The 17,093-nt window shown below is 40.1% G+C and overlaps 1 protein-coding gene across 10 annotated transcripts in view; it reads left to right on the top strand.

The window, feature by feature from the left end:
- Positions 1–17,093, top strand: part of AUH (AU RNA binding methylglutaconyl-CoA hydratase) — a 358,634-nt gene that overhangs the window by 32,316 nt on the left and 309,225 nt on the right. For 8 of the 10 annotated variants that reach the window (XM_086684861.1, XM_086684860.1, XM_086684858.1 and 5 more), the window contains one exon: positions 4,460–4,546. The exons of the other annotated variants lie outside the window; for them this stretch is intronic. In XM_086684861.1, the coding sequence (XP_086540987.1) occupies positions 4,460–4,546 (87 nt within the window). The remainder of the gene's footprint in view (positions 1–4,459; positions 4,547–17,093) is intronic. 10 annotated transcript variants of the gene reach the window in all.

The following is a 17,093-nucleotide window of genomic DNA, read 5'->3' as shown; positions in this document are numbered from 1 at the left end:
CCCCGTGTCGGGCTCTGTGCTGACTGTGTGGGGTCTGCTTGGGGTTCTCTCTTTCCTTTTCTCTCTGTCCCTGCTCTACGGGTTCTTGTGAGCACATGTTCTCTTTCTCTCTCTCTCAAAATAAATAAACATAAAAACTTTTTTTTTTCTTGTTCCAGTTTTTGCTCTTTCTTCTACTTGGGGATTAATTCTTTTTTTTATTTCCTATTTCTTGGTAGGGATGTTCATTGAGGGTGTTTGCTTACTTGGTTTATTGATTGCCATGGGGGTTTGCTGACTCCACCGTGATTGTAGACGGGTCAGTTTTTCTTTTTGGCTCATCAGTTTTTGCTTCATACATTTGGGGCTGTCTTATTTTATGCCAGTTTAGAATTTCTATGGCTTTTAGTGGGTCATGATGTTTATTATCATAAAGTGAACCTCTAGCTTGAATGGTATTTTTTGCCTGAGGTCTCTTTTGTCAGGTATTAACGATGACTTCACTTCCTTTTCGGTTAGTGTCTGCCTGGTTTTTAACCTTTCGCTTTAGCCATTTTGTGTCCTTATCTTTTAAGGCATGTCTCTCAGGAGTTGTATAAAATAAGATTATAGGGGCTCCTGGGTGGCTCAGTCGGTTGAGCGTCCGACTTCGGCTCATGATCTCGTAGTTTGTGGGTTCGAGCCCCACGTCGGGCTCTGTGCTAACAGCTCAGAGCCTGGAGCCTGCTTTAGACTCTGTGTCTCCTTCTCTCTCTGCCCCTCCCCCGCTCATGCTTTGTCTCGCTCTGTTTCTCAAAAATAAATAAATGTAAAAAAAATTAAAATAAGATTTTAAACTCTACTCTCATAATCTGCCTGAAGAAGCCCCTGTGGTGTTTCTGTCAGTGTGTGCCTGCTGGTGACAGATTGCCTGTGTGTGTCATGTTTGGGGGATGGGTTTGCTTAGTTTGAAATTCTAGGTGGGTAGTTATTTTCTTTCCCCACTTTGGAGATATCACTCATTTTCTGTTGAGAAGTCAGCTGTCAGTCTTCTTCTTTTTGGCAGCTTCTAATTTTCTTTTTTTTTTTTGTCTTTTGTTTTTAGCAGTTGGTCTTCATATGGTTTTCTTTGTGTTTACTGTTTTATATTTAACTTTGAGAGGTCCCAAGTGAAAGACTGCAGCGTTCCTCTTTGGCAAGCCCTGAGCTCCGATTCCACCCCCCCCCCCCCCATTCCCGTGAGATTGCTTCAAAACTTACACTCTGTCTGCCTTGGTTGTTGTCCGTTGCCCTCAAACAGCTGTCTTAATGTGTTTTATCTAGGATTTCGTGAAAGAATTCGTCTGATAATAAGCTATTTCTTTAAAGCTGGCAGAGAAAGTCTACATAATTTTCTTTGCTTCTTTGAGATGAGCAGTGTTACAGCGTTAATGCAGCTGATGGGAACGGTTCTGTTAGAGAGGGATATTATTGGTGATGTCAGCCAGGAAGAGGACACCTGCTGGAGTGATGGCCCTGAACAGACAGGAGGGGTGGAATCTAGTGCATGGGGTGCTTCGTCACGGGTTAGGTCATCTGTAGGAACAGGAGGGAGGGCAGAGTGTAAGGGCTTAATCCTGGTGGTTAGATTTGGTGGTGGGTGTGGGTGAAGGTTTTCTTCTGAATACTTCTGCTTTCTTAGTAACCTGGTGTCAGGATTGGGTAGGAGGTTTGAGGTTTAAGGAGAGAGAGGAGTTAGGAAATGGGCTGTAGATGAACACGACAGTGAACGGTGTAGGGAGGTACAGTAGGATTGCCCGGCAGCACAGAGGCTCAGCTGAGGTGAGCGGTCATGGACTTGGGGGATTTAAAAAGTGAAAGCACTGAGACACGCCAGCCCTCAGATAAAACTGGATATTATCAACCGAGGATAATGATGTCATCTGGAGGGATAGAAGCGAAACTGTACTTTTAGGTTCTGAACGTTCGAGATTGCAGGGCACGTGTCTAAAGCAAAACCAAAAAGTGGTCTCTGGGTCACAGATGTTTAATGTCCCATGGAGAAAGGTAATTCTTTCTGAAACAAATTATGACTCCCAGGGAAGTCTCCCACAGTTGTGTGGGTTAGGGCTGTGCTCAGTAACCAGACGGAGGCTCCCAGCTCTGCCTGCTGGGACTCGTGTGCGTGAATGGGCTCCACGGGTGCGGAGGAGGTCCCCTTGGCTTCCCTTGGCCGAGGTCCCCTTGGTTCCTGGCATGGCCTCCGCGCCCAGGCTCGGAGAGCTGGCTGTGAATTTCAAAGCGTGGGTGCCGCTGAGAGCCCCCACTGCCGCGCCGGCCGGTGTGCCGGAGGGCCCCCTTGTGGCGTAGCCCACGCTGACGTTGGAGGATCTGGTGGATCCCGCGATGCGGTTCCCCGGGGCTCCTTCAGGACCGCCTCACGCAGAGCCCCTGTGTGCCCCATCAGCGCCCTCCTCTCCGCTGCCTCGGCCCTTCTCTCATCTGCTCCGCTCCCCGACACGGCACTGGGTTCGGCTGCTTTTCTTAGCCAATGTGGAGTAGCCAGCCGGCACTGAGCAACGTGTAAATTATGTTCTCAGGGCTAAACGGCAGTGAGTCGAATGGTTTTTTCTTCCGACAAATACATCCTACTGGTCTAGAGATTTGCCCCTGCAAACATTTTTCCTTGATGCTAAATGTTAATTTTTCCTGGAAAAATTTTTCCTGGAACACGTGTATCAGGCACACAGAAATGTTTAAAGGCTGACCCTGAATACTCACCACCTAACGTAGATCATACAGTGTTACAAACAAGATTGGAGTCTTCTGTGACCTTTGCTAGTCACCTCCGTCTCCGTCCTTGCAGAGGTCCCCACCAACCAAATTTGGTATTTATCATTCCCATGCATATTTTATGTCCCGAAGTAGCATTCTTTACTAGTTTTTAACTCGTGTACGTATATGTGTACATAAGTAAGCTGTACGCCCAACGTGGGGCTTGAACTCACGGCCCCGAGGTCAAGAGTCACATACTCCACCAACGGAGCTAGCCAGCCACCCCCCTAAATAGCAATTCTTTTAAAAAGAGTTATGCAGGGGTGCCTGGGAGGCTCAGTCGGTTAAACGTCCGACTTCGGCTCAGGTCATGATCTTGCGTTTGTGAGTTCGAGCCCCGCATTGGGCTCTGTGCTGGCAGCCCGGAGCCTGGAGCTGCTTTGGATTCTGTGTCTCCCCTTCTCTCTGTCCCTCCCGTGCTCATGCTCTGTCTCTCACTCTCTCTCAATAATAAATAAACATTAAAAAATTAAAAAAAAAAGAGTTGCGCAAATGGTTATCCTGTGTCTTTCTGTAAATATATAATAATAATTTATATTGTTAAATATATAAATGTAATATATGTTAATGTTCTATATTAATTGCATAATTATATGTTCTTCAACATCCGGATTCATCCATATTCATGCTCTGATTTCTTGGTTTTCATGCCGAACACGTATTATTCTGTTAATATAAATACATCTTTTATTAGAGATCCTGCGGATGGATATTGAGATTAATTCCAATTTTTTTGCTATTTTATACATGTTGCACTGAATGGTGCTGCTGTACTTCTTTCCTTGGGCATATGTTTGAGGTTTTCTAGAACTGATGGATTGTAGGGCATGTGCTGTGTGCATGGTAGTTCACACTCCCACAGGAAGCGTATGGGCTCAGAATGTCCAGCCTGGGCTGGGAACTGGTACTACATCCAGTCACGATTACTTTATAATGGATGTATGAGAGTCGGTCGCTGAGTGTAAACCTTCTGTGCTGTAATTCTACTTTGTTTTGTATTTGTTCATTTAAATGGGGGCCTTCCTTTTCTCGTATAGTTTAACATCATTAGGAAGAATGCCTTTGTTGAGCCGCAGAGTAAGTGATCCCTTACGCATTTATTTTTTTCTGTTCCAAATGTATGATTCTGTGATAAGCTCATAATTATGAAATTGTCAGTTTGCTCGTACGTTCATGCCAGTGATTCTGAAACATGATCTGCGGTCACCAGGGCGGGGATCCATGAAGTCAGACTGATTTTTACAGTGATTAGCCCTTTTCACAGGGTTGACGTTTACCCTGATGGGGCAGAGGCAAGGGGAGGGTGAAAACTGCCAGTGTCTTTGTAAGAGCGGAGGGAGTGCCCCAGTCTGTAGTCATTTATGTCAATATGAATGGGTTTATTTGTATTCTTAAAGGAGTGGATAAATATTTAGGACACTTCATAGTTTTAGTTTCTGATAGAGTAACTATCGGTAGATATCATCTAAAGTAGGTCTCTTCTCAGAGCGTAGGGCCCTGAGACCGCAGAGTTTGAGAACCACTGCTTGAAGCACATGGTAGATGTGTGAACGGGCATTTTATTCCTCGTCATGCTGGTCTTTAAGTTGATATTCAAGTGACAGATGAATCTTAAGTAAGTTTTTAATTCAGTGCCTTGAAACTTTGTGTATAACTCGATTGTATTTGTAAATAAAATACTCTGCAGGTGCCGACCTTAAGGAGAGAGTCAAGATGAGTCCCAGTGAAGTCGGTCCTTTTGTCTCCAAAATAAGAGCGGTGATTAATGAGATCGGTAAGCTCAACTATGCTCCTTTTGGCATGCTGCAGATGACCTCAAGTGTCAGATTTAGAAAGCTGCACATTGTCTTTATATGTACACTTTGGCCAAAATACTTACGTAATTAGATAACCAGGACCTGTAGCCGGTTGCTGTAAAACGGCATGTAATGTGTTTGATTTGGCAAATAATGAACAATATTTTGTAATTAAAAATGCCTCCTATGTATGATGACGTGGCATAGGAAGGTAGTTATTGGAAAACAAAGAGAATGTCTCCTAGATAATTGCACAGACACACATTTATCGATCCAGAGTTGTTTTGTTGTTTACATAAATAGGATCGTACCGTTTTCTTAGAGTTATAGACTTCTGGGTAATATTTGTGTCTCGGTACATATCAACTTTATTATTAACACTTTTTAATATATTGTGGTGTAGTAGTCCGTAACATTGTGTTATCCCAAACTGTAAATTACTTTATTAATGTGTAGGGGTTTTATTTTCCATTTTTGTTATTTATAGCAAAGCCGTGGATGTCTTTGTATTAAGTCTTTGAGAGCGTTAGCACATGTATCTGTAGGGTAGATTCCCAAACGTGGGATTGCACTTCTAAGTATCATGTGTCTCTTTTACAGTTTTAGTCCTTTTCACCACATTATATTCCAAAAAGATTGTAATAACTTACATTCCCATCAATTACATGACAGGACTTGTTTCCTCATAATTTGCCAGCATTTAATGTTGCTACTTTTAAGTTTGCCAAGGTTAAAAAAAAACAAAACAAAAAAAAGACATGTTAGCATTTTACTTTATTTCATTTTGTTTTAATTAATTACTTTTTTGGACATCTTAGCATTTTAATTTGCTTTTCCCCAGATGCTTGTGTGATGTTCTTTCTCTTCAAATTAGACCTGCCTCTTCCCTTCTGCAGAGGCCTTTTCACATCCATACTCCTCTTTCCTGTAGCATGATTAGCTATGCTTATTTATTTAAAAGCCACTTTGTAGTAGTCTTTTGTGGTTAAGTGTGTTACAGATGTTGTCTCCTAATGTGCACCCCTGATTCAATTCCAGTATTTGAATGGAAAACTTTTAATATCTAGAGGGTACTAAGTTCTCTTCATTCTTCTTTTGCCTTTTTCCTTGAGGAGTTTCTTTGGTAATTGCTACACATCAATTCTTCCAAATGAATTTGGAATTATTAGTTTTTAAAACAAGGAGGAAAAATACTGTCATGGGACTGTGATTAGGATTTCTCTAAGTCTCATTTAGAAAGAATTAACATTTTTATGGTATTGAATTTTTCCATCCATGATGTATGTGTATGGGTTTCATTTTGTCTGTGTAGGGGTCATTCGGTTTTCTAGTGTCCTTCAAGAAAGTTTTTTCCACTTTGGTTTTGCTTGGTCTCGTGTCTTCCTCCACCCCCATCCCCAACCCCCCAGTTTATTCTTTCTATTTTATACCATTTATTCCTTTGAATGGCACTTTTTCTCTTATTTCTGTTGAAGTCTGGTGACTGTAGTTCTGTAGGAAAGTTACTAAATTCTAAGTGCTTATTTTATATCCTAGCAGCTTGATGATTACTTTTACTGGCTGTTGATATTTCCCAGTTAATTTTTTTGTGCTTTCCAGATGAAAGTTCATTATCTATAAGTAATGCTGTTTTTGTCTTTACTTTCCCAACCTCTTAATCTTACATATTTTCCCTGTATTTTTACCTTGGCTGAACCCTGCGGTACAATATTCAGTCGCTGGACTGTGTTCATCCTTATCTTTATTTGACTTTGATGAATGCTTTTAATATTTTGCCAGTAATTATCAAGTTCGGGGAGTTTCCTTCCATTTCATCTTATTAGGAATTTGTTGCTGTCTTTTGATCAGGAATAGGTGTTAAAATTTGTCAAATGCTTTTTTTTGATACAGCTGACCCTTCAACAATGTGGGGATTAGGGATGTTGACCCCGACATGGTAGAAAATCTGTGTATGACTTTTGACTCCCTCAGAACTTAGCTACAGTAGCTTACTGTTGACCAGAAGCCTCCCTGGTAGCATAGTCAATTAACACATATTCGGTATGTTACATATATATTCTCACAACAAAGTAGTAATACTTTAATAATAATATTCCTAATATTACTGTAATAATAATATTCTTAGAATAAAGTAAGCTAGAGGAAATGAAATGTTATTAAGGAAATCGTAAGGAGGAGAAAATACAATTACAGTACTGTACTGTATTTACTGAAAAGAACCTATGTATAAGTGGACCAGCACAGTTCAAACCTGTTGTGTAAGGATCACCTTTAATTGGTATATATTAGAATTTATCTCATATATCATGTAATCATACAATTTATAATGCTCTACTGGCCTTGTATGACTAGAAGAAACCCTACCTGGTCGTTGTGGTTAGTGGTTATAGTGGTTTTTGATATACACTGCTGGGTTCCATTTTTATATGTTCTGCTATCATCATAAATGAGATTGATCTTCTGCTTCTTTTTTTGTGTGTCACCCTTTTCTGGTTTGATGTTAAGGTTGTTGAACTTCACAGAACGACCTTAGCTTTTCTGTGCTGTACAGGGAAGTCCTCTGTTATTTCAAAGGTTAGTGGAACTTGACCGTGCAATATCTTTTTGGGGTCTTGTGTGGTTTTGTTATTGTTTACTTGGATGTTTGTTTGTTTTTGGAGCTAAGTTGTAGAATATATTTGTGTATTGTGTTTGTTTGTTTTTCATCCCGTGCTGCTGTCACCGGTGGCTCTCCTGTGCTGCTCTCTCCAGCTTGTGCCTCGTGGTCAGATCCCTGGTCTCCCGAGGCAGACCATGGACTTGGTTTCCATGTTGGTCAGAGAGCACGGTCTTGGAGGTGGAAGCTGACCCTGTCTTTAACTTTATGTGTATGCTAGGAGGAGTGGCTGAGGCTGGGCCAGTTGTGAATATCACCTTGATGTTTCTTCCAAGCCTCTTTCCATTTTATTAATTTTGAAATTAGAATTTTTCTGGGACTTTTAAAATGAAGACTGGTTCCTGTTTTTGCAGTGGCATTTTCTTCTCAGTGACTGACTGTAGCTGTGGCATTTCCGTTTTGGATTCTCATCCAGTCTATATTTTTCTGTCCCATGAGTTCCCCAATATTTATGAGCGATGGTTCTTGTTAGAACATTACACTGGACATGACATTTTAAGTTGTCTTTTGTGGTGGCTTAATGAGATTTTGAGGGGCAGATGGAAGCTAAGTGTTTTGATCTAATCTACTCATTTAATATATTAAACCAGGGCAGGCAGACTTAAAGGTACAGATAGTATCTTAGGTTTTGCAGAGCCATGATGGTTTCTTTCACAGCTGCTCAACTTTTTTTTTTTTTTCCTCCAGCGACTGTTTTTCTAGAGCAGTTTTAGGTTCACATCAAAATCGAGGGGAAGGTACAGAGATTTCTCTCATACTCCCTGCCACCACATACCCACAGCCTCCCCTGTTGTCAGCATCCCTCACCGATATGGTACATTCATGACAGCTCACGAGCCTCTGCTGATACGTCATAATCATCCGGAGTTCACAGTTCATATGAGGGTCACTGGTGTTGTCCAGTCTGTGGGTTTGGACACATCCATAATGACGTGGATCCAGCATTCTGGTGTCACACAGAGTACTTTTGGCGCCCTAACGCTTCTCTGTGCTCAGTGTGTTCTCCCCTCACTCCTCTCTGACAACCTGTTTTTCCGTCTCCCTAGTTTTGCACTTCCAGAATGTCATATTGTTGGAATCATACGGCACGGAGCCTTTTGAGATGGGCTTCTTTCACTTAGTAAGGCATACTAAAGTTTTCTCCCTTTTTATGCCTTGATATCTTATGTGCGTCTAGTGCTGAACAGTATTCCATTGTCTGGATGGACCACAGTTGATTTGTCCATTTACTTACTGAAGGACAGCTTGGTTGCTTCCAAGTTTTGACAGTTATGAATAAAGCTGCTGGAAACATCTATGTATCGGTTTTTGTGTGGACGTAGGTCTTTTAGGAAGATACCAAGGAGCATAAATGCTGAATCACATGGCAGGAGTGTTTAGTTTTGTATAAAAACCTTCCTGACTCTCTTCCCAAGTAGGTGTGCTGTGATGCGTCCCCAGCGGCAGTGGCTGAGAGTTTCCGCTGCTCTGTATCCTTGTCAGCATTTGGTGGTATCAGTGTTCCATATTTTGGCCATTCTGACAGGTTTGTAGTGTTATCTCATTGTTTTAATTTGTATTTCTATGATGACATATGATGCGGAACATCTTTTCACATGCTTATTTCCTATCTGTATACCTATGGTGAGGTGTCTGTTAAGATTTTAGCCCAGTTTCCGATTGAGTTATTTGTATTTCTTTTCTTTTCTTTCTTTCTTTTTTTAATGTCTGTTTTTGAGAGAGAGAGAAGGAGAGAGAGAGAAAGAGAGAGAGGGAGGGAGGGGCAGAGAGAGAGGGAGATACACAAGCAGGCTCCACACTCCGAGCTGCCAGCATAGAGCCTGATGCGGGGCTCGAACCCAGGAACCGTGACCGTGAGATCATGACCTCAGCCGAAGTCGGATGCTTAACCGACTGAGCTACCCAGTTTGTATTTCTTATTTTTGTTTACAAAAATGCATAGTTTGTATTTCTTATTTTGTTTGTATTTCTTATAGCTTAGTTTAAGAGTTCTTTGTATGTTAGATAATAGTTCTTTATCAGATATCAGATTATTTTGTAAATATTTTCACCCAGCTTGTAGTTTGTATTCTTTTTCTCCTGACATTTTTTTGTAGAGCCTAAGTTTTTCACTTTAATAAAGTCCATCTTATTTTTTCTTTCATGGATTGTGCTTTGGTGTTATACCTAAAAAGTAGTTGGCCATACCCAAGGTCATCTAGCTTTTCTCCTATGTTATCTTCTAGGAATTTTATAATTTTGTGCTTTACAGTTAGATCTGTCATCCATTTTGCGCTAACATTTGTGAAGGGCATAAGGCCTGTCTGTCTAGATTCCTGCTTTTGCATGAGGATGTTACTATTTCAGCACCATTTGTGGAAATTTATCTGTGTTCCAATGTATTGCCTTTTTCCCTTTATTGAAGATTGGTTAATTTATGGGTGGCTGTGTCTGGGCTTTCTGTTCTGTTCCTTGATCCATTTGTCTGTTCTTTTGCCAGTAACCGCATTGTCTTGATTATTGTAGCTTTATAGTAAGTCTAGACATTGGGTAGTGTCAGTCCCACAACTTTGTTTTTCTCCTTCAATATTGTGTTGGCTATTTTGGGTCTTTTGCCTCTTCATATAAACTTTAGAATCAGTTTGTTGATAGCCACAAAATAACGTGGGGATTTTGATTGGGATCACATTGAATGTGTACATCGAATTGGGGAAAACTGACATCTTCACAGTATTGAGTCTTTCTATCCATGAACATGGACTATCTCTCCATTTAGTTACTTGATTTCATACATTAGTTTTATAGTTTTTCTCACAGAGATCTTACATATATTTTGTTGGGTTTATACCTAAGTATTTTATTTTGGGGCATGTTAGTATAAGTGGTATTGTGTTTTTAATTTCAAATTCCACTTGTTCATTGTTGGCATATGGAATAGTGTTTCACTTTTGTATGTTTACCCTGTGTCCTGCAACCTTGGTATAATTGTGTATTTGTTTTGGGAAGTTTTTTGTTAATTCTTTCATATCTCCTGCATGGTAGACAGTCATATCATTTGCAAGCAAAAACAGTTTTATGTTTTCTTTCCCAATCTGTATTACCTTTTATTTCCTTTTTTTTTGTTTGTTTGTTTAATAACATTTGTAAGGACTTTTAGAATGACGTTGAAAAGAACAAGTGAGAAGACACATCCTTGCCTTGTACTAGGCACTCAACTTTTACATGTGCTGAAACAGCCACAGACGAAATGTAAACAAATGTGTTTCTCTGTTCCAGTAAAATTATATTTACTGTGAAATTTAAATTTTGTATAGTTTCCATGTGTTATGAAACAATATATTTAATTTGTTTCTTTTTTTTTCCAGCTGTTTAAAAGTATACAAACCATATTAGCTTACAGGTTTTACTAAAACAGTCACTGGGTCTGATTTCCTTCCTTCTCTTCCTCCCTCCCTTCCTTCTTTCCATTTATTCATCTGTTCATCCATCTCAGATGGCTTTTTCTTCTTTATTTCTCCTGTTTTTTGGAATTAATTCTAGTCTTCCACTGTTTTTTGTTTATATTTAAGAAATCTACTGACTTGCATTTCTGATTTGGACAACTCCCTTCATGTTTGGCTCAGGCATTTTTGGTTTTTGCATTTTGGAGATTTGAAGGTTTTAAGGTCTTTGTATCCTTTGCTAGAGAGTGTGAAGTATTATTCAGAGAGCAGGAATGGAGCCATAAGACTTACAAATGAGTTGGAGGATGGAGAATGGAGTAAGAAAAATAAACAAAACAAAAACTGAAATGAAGTTCATCAAATCCTAACAAAGTGTAAAGAGGATAAAAGAGGCACAACCTCAGGACAAATTAAGATGATGAAATAAGTCCAGTAATTACCATTGATGTCAGTTGACTAAACTTGTTGTTAAAAACATAGGTGTTCAGATTTGATTAAGAAATTTAAGTCAACTGTATATTATTAATAGTAGCCACATCTGTTGTAGCGTTTTTCAAAAACCATTACTAGTAAGAGACAGTATGTTAAGTTTACGGTTAAGTTTTTCATAAGACTAAACTTGTATCTTCCTGAGAAAAAAAGAATGAAAAATATACGAATAAAATTATATTAGATATATACAGGATAAATTGGCAAATCCTTCATCATTGTGGATGAGTTCAGTCCCATCTGTCCCAATTAATCATGAGATTGAAAGACAGAAGTTAAAAATAAAGATTTGAACAATGTATCAAGTTGATTTAATAGACTCTTAACCCTAAATTGGAGAATATGCATGCTTCTCATCAACATATGAAACATTTACAAGAATGGATCATGTGTTGGACCCTAAAATCTCTGTTAAATTTCAGAAGTTTAATATATAGAGACCACGTTCTCTGTTCAAAATGCAGTTAACTTAGAAATAAAAATACAGGGGCGCCTGGGTGGCGCAGTCGGTTAAGCGTCCGACTTCAACCAGGTCACGATCTCGCGGTCCGTGAGTTCGAGCCCCGCGTCGGGCTCTGGGCTGATGGCTCAGAGCCTGGAGCCTGTTTCCGATTCTGTGTCTCCCTCTCTCTCTGCCCCTCGCCCGTTCATGCTCTGTCTCTCTCTGTCCCAAAAATAAATAAACGTTGAAAAAAAAAAATTAAAAAAAAAAAAAAAAAAAAGAAATAAAAATACACATAATATAGATATTTAAAAACCATATATTGGTAAATTTAAAAAGGACTATTAAGTAACTCATGACTCAAAGAAAGAAGAATTATGGGAAAAAATACTAAGACTGAATGAATATAAAATTGCTGTATGCCCAAATTTCTGAGATTTGATTAAAGTAATAGTTTGAGGGGGAATTCATGACCTTAATGCCTATGTTAGCAAGGGGAAACCGCTGGCCATAAGTAGCTGAGTATTACCGTAAAAAGTTCTGTGTGCAAACAGAGTAGAAGGAAGGCAGTGAAATGAGGATCTGAGATCAGGGGGATCGAGCTGCAGTTGCAGAAGGGAGAATCTGCAAGGGGCAAAGGACATTCAACAGTAGATGTTACAGGTGAAAGGAGGGTTGTGGTTGCAGATATAGCAGAGATTATAAAGCTTGTAAGAAAATACTATGAGAATCTTTATGCCGATAGATGTGAAATTTCTGTCTCAAGAAGTAGTCACATTCTGGAGTAGTCCAGTAAGGACCGAGTAGTAGTTGAATGTTTCTTCGCCGAGGAAGTGCCAGGCCCAGCTTTTATGTGTTAAATGATTTGCTTGCAGATGCTTGCCCCAGCCTGTAAGGAACAGATCATTTCAGTCTTATACAGACGCCTCCACAGAACAGTACAGCGAGAGTTTATTCCTAAACTCATGATTTCTGATTAACGTGACCTTCGTATGTAAACAGAAACAAAAGAGGAAAGGAGAGGGGCCAGTCTCGCGTATCAGGAACGTGGATAAAATCGGTAGGTTAAAAAAAGAAAAAAAGAAAAAAAAAAAAAAAAAGACCAAGTTGGATTTTCCCAAGAATACAAAGGGGAGGAGGTTCCCATTTGAAAATATTAAATTTCATTTGTGACGTTAGCCAGTTAAAATAAAATGATGTTTTCCTCAACAGATTGATGAAAAGAATTTGAGAGATGTCAAGTCTGTTCTTAGAAGGAGGTCAAGGCAGACTAGAAATAGAAGGGAACTTCCTTAGCTTGATGAAAGGTGTCTGTTTTTTAGTAGTAAAAAGTAAAAGTAGTCTCCAAAAACCAGGAAAACGACAAAAGACCCACTGTCACCAGCTTTGTTCAACAGTGTTCTGAAAATCCTGGCCTGCGTGGAAAGGCAGGAAATGGAAATAAAATAGTGACACAGAGAAGAAAGATAACACTGCCTGTCTCACGTGGTATGATGGTGTCCATGGAAAATCTAAAAGAATCAACAAATTATTAGGAATAATGAGTGTCTCCAGATAGCCAAATGTAAGATCCATATTTAAAAATAATCAGTTACACTTCTTTTTTTTTTTAATTTTTTTTTCAACGTTTATTTATTTTTGGGACAGAGAGAGACAGAGCATGAACGGGGGAGGGGCAGAGAGAGAGGGAGACACAGAATCGGAAACAGGCTCCAGGCTCCGAGCCATCAGCCCAGAGCCCGACACGGGGCTCGAACTCACGGACCACGAGATCGTGACCTGGCTGAAGTCGGACGCTTAACCGACTGCGCCACCCAGGCGCCCCAGTTACACTTCTTTACAGCAGTAGCATCCAGGAAACGTCAGTCAAGAAAATATACTATTACAACAGGAACAAAAATGGATTTAGCAATATACACAAGCCATAGGGAAAAATTATGAAACTTATCCTAAGACATTAAATAAATTAAATGGAGACTCATTATCTCCTAGAATAGGAGGATTCAGTATTAAGAAGATGATTCCATTGTTTTTTTAATGTTTATTTATTTTTGAGAGAGAGAGAGAGAGCACGAGAGTGAGTGGGAGAGGGTCAGAGAGAGAGGGAGACACAGAATCAGAAGCAGGCTCTGGGCTCTGGGCTGTCAGCACAGAGCCCGACGCAGGGCTCAAACTCGTGAATCGTGAATTCATGACCTGAGCCAGAGTCAGACACTTAACCTACCGAGCCACCCCGGGCGCCCCAAGATGATTCTCACAAGTGGTTCAATATACGGATGCAAAGTAATTACCCTTACATTCTTAGCATTAATTTTGTGAGGAACCTGATGAGCGTAATGAGGCCCCAAAATAGGCAAACATTCCTGAAGAAGAAAGTGAGGGTCCTTGCTTTATCAGCACTCAAGACGTTGTTTAAAGATTTGTGAATTACGATGGCATGTTTCTGGCTTTGGGATAGACAAATGGACCCCGGAGCGACTACAGAAGGCCATGGATAAATAGGGGAACTGCCACAGGAGAGAGCAGGTGTTCACTGGGGACGGCAAAGACTCGACTACATGCATGGAGGAAGATGAACTTTTATGATCTTGGTGGAGTGAAAAAATTTGTCAAACATATAATACAGCCCATAAAAGGAAAGGTTTATAAATTCCATCTTATTAAACTTAAGAAAATTTGTTCATTAAAAGGTGCTGTAAAAAAAGTAGAAAAGGCGTTAAGTGGGAAAAAATACTTGAAACATATAACTGCCCAAGGGTGTGTGTGTGTGTGTGTGTGTGTGTGTGTGTGTGTGTGTGTAATCAGCACATGCGCGCGTGCATGCGGCCTGGGAGTCTGTAAGACAACACAACAGAGAATCCTGTTTCACACGTCTGTCAGATAAGCCACATATTATTATGCCTGACCTTACAGACAGTTAGGGAGGAAGTGGGTCACTGGGCAGATTTACTCACTAATGAGAGTACAAAGTGATGTGACTGTTCAGGAAAACAATTTGGTATTGTCTTACAAAGTTGAATATTCACTTCCCATAAGACTTGATAGTTCACTTTTTTGGGAGGCATCTACCTAGAGGGTCAGCCTTTAACGCTGTTTTTACTAGACCCATAGTAAGAAACACACACACAGTTTAGCCCAGTGAACACATAGGGTGGGCATCAAAGGTTCATGAAAGTCACCTTCCTTTGTGCACTGTATTTGGGTATTATACTATTTTATTTTTAACAATACCTGATTTTGACCCAATGAATGGATTACTAGTTGGAGTTTGAAACCACACTAGTCTATAGGCATTTTGCATATATGTCCTAGGGAAGCTGATACCAGGATATAAGAAAAAAACTGTTTATAGTAGCGTATGGTTAATAATAAAAAGCTGAAGACAGCCAAATTTCAGGGGTAGGAGAATGGATGAATGTTTTGGTATCTTTGTACAGTTGTACTGTAGATAGCATTGAGCATACATGAATCACTTCCGTGTGTAACAACACGGATGAGTCTTAGAAACAATGAATTAAAACAATATAATCTATTTTTTATAAAACTAAAAGCGTAGAAAACAGCATGTAGTTTAGAAATGTGTGTATACTGAAATCACATACCCACACAGTAAAAATAGGAGAGTGATAAACGTAAGAATTCATGGTAGTGATTACCTCTGGGTTTGGGAAGGCAGGTTGAAGAGTAGGTGAGAACACCTGGCCAGTAGGGTGTTAGTGCTGACCTAGTTCTTACTTTGGTGATTTTAAGGCAGTTTTTATTATTATGCTTCATTATGTGTGTATGCTACATACAGTCTTTGTATTTACCAAATTAGATCAAACAGTTCTTAAAATCTTCCTCTATCTTGAATCCTGCAAACATTTCTAATGGCATTTCTCAAATAATTTTCTGCGTTTCCCTCCTTGATTCTTATTTTTAATAAAGCGAGGCCAGAATTCCAGATTCTTAGAAAATAACTCCCACTTTTAAGGGTTTTCAAGGGAAAGGAGAAGAAGACGACCCTTTGAATGTCAGACAACCTTGGTTTTGGCCCAGATTCCTCACATAGGCTTCCAGCTTTCTGGCTGGCCCCTCTCCACTCGGTCCCCTGACATAGCTGATTTTCTGTGGAGCAGGGTTTCCAGGGGTGATTGTTTCCATGGGAGGAGTGGTCTTGTCTGCTGGAGGTGAGTGGATGCGGTGGGTGAGGACCCTGCATTGCACTCATGGGGCTGTTTGTAGAGACTCTGGGTGATGGTTAAGATTCCAGGGATTTTGTGAGCTGGTTGTCACAGCCGCTGTGGCGTCATCAGTAACCGTACGAGTCAGTGTGTTTCGTGGCTGTCCTGTACCACTTTGCCCTCCTGCCCCCGTTACGTGTGCATTTTCCACCCCTGGGGGATCTTTCTCTGGGGTCTCGAGGGTCATGGAGTTTCTTCCTGGCCCTGGTGACTACTGTTGACTACTGTGCTCTGCTTGTTTTTAATGAAAGAGTCTGTAAGGGGCTTACTTTCAGGTACTGAACTCACGGGAAAGCTGTTCTGTGTTATTAAACTAGAGATCAGAAAGAAGTTCTGTATTTTATCCTGAGTCCCTAAGTGCCTTGCTTGACTGTTCCTGGCTTCTTAGAAAGCCTCTTCTTAAAAAGTAATTCCAAAATCCTAGAACAAATTTAGTTCTGTTGCTCTTTTCAGACCAAAAAAAAAAAAGGTCTTATGGCTCTTTTTGAGGTGTTTTGTTCTAAAGAAACGGCGAGTTCTCAGACATTGTTCCAGGCCCCCTCCCCTTTTCAGGTGTGGGGTGCCTAAGGTTGACAGCGGTAACGGGTTATTTTGAAATCTTAGGCCTGAGCAAGTTATCACAGATGCACAGACATGAGATTATCTGGATCTACTAAAAGCTGCTGTTCCTTAACTTACACCCCTTCTCAAGCTGCGTGCTCCACACCTCCTTGCCGCGCCCACTCGTGACAGTGCTCATGCCACGGTTGGGACTCCTGCCGTGCAAATTAGGGATACGGAGTGTGGGGAGCAGAGGTGTTCATTCCCTCCTGGTGGCCAGTCTTGTCCCATTAGATGCTATTTTGTGAAGAGCTAGAAAACATTTTGGAATTCTCTCTCAAGTGGAAACTGCAGGCAAGCCTACGTACTTCTCGAGTTGAGGCCTCAAAGAATTGCCATCTGATGATAAAAAAGATGTTTAAAATAGGTTTTCACCAGAATTTTAAATTACAGAACCTGGTGTGATACGGATTTTTTTGTAAATGGTACTCCATAGTAATTGTTTAAAATGCCAGGCGTTTCCAGCTTTCTTATCCTTTTTTTCTGATGAAATAAAATTGCAAAAGCTTTAATTTAGTTATGTAAATGCAGAGCTGAATCTGCACTGAAATATAGGTAATTATGGTAAAAGGGACATAAATAAATTTATCCATTTAACAAACATCTCTTTTTTAAAGACTTTATAATACTATAAAGTGTTATAGAAGGAAACAGTTTAATTTTGCAAGTTTTCCAATTCTCTGATTAGCTTTT

The sequence above is a fragment of the Puma concolor genome, chromosome D4 (assembly GCF_028749965.1).
Source record: "Puma concolor isolate L17-30 chromosome D4, mPumCon1.1.hap2, whole genome shotgun sequence".
In the NCBI taxonomy this organism is placed as follows: Eukaryota; Metazoa; Chordata; class Mammalia; order Carnivora; family Felidae; genus Puma; species Puma concolor.
This window is presented reverse-complemented; position numbering and strand designations above follow the sequence as displayed.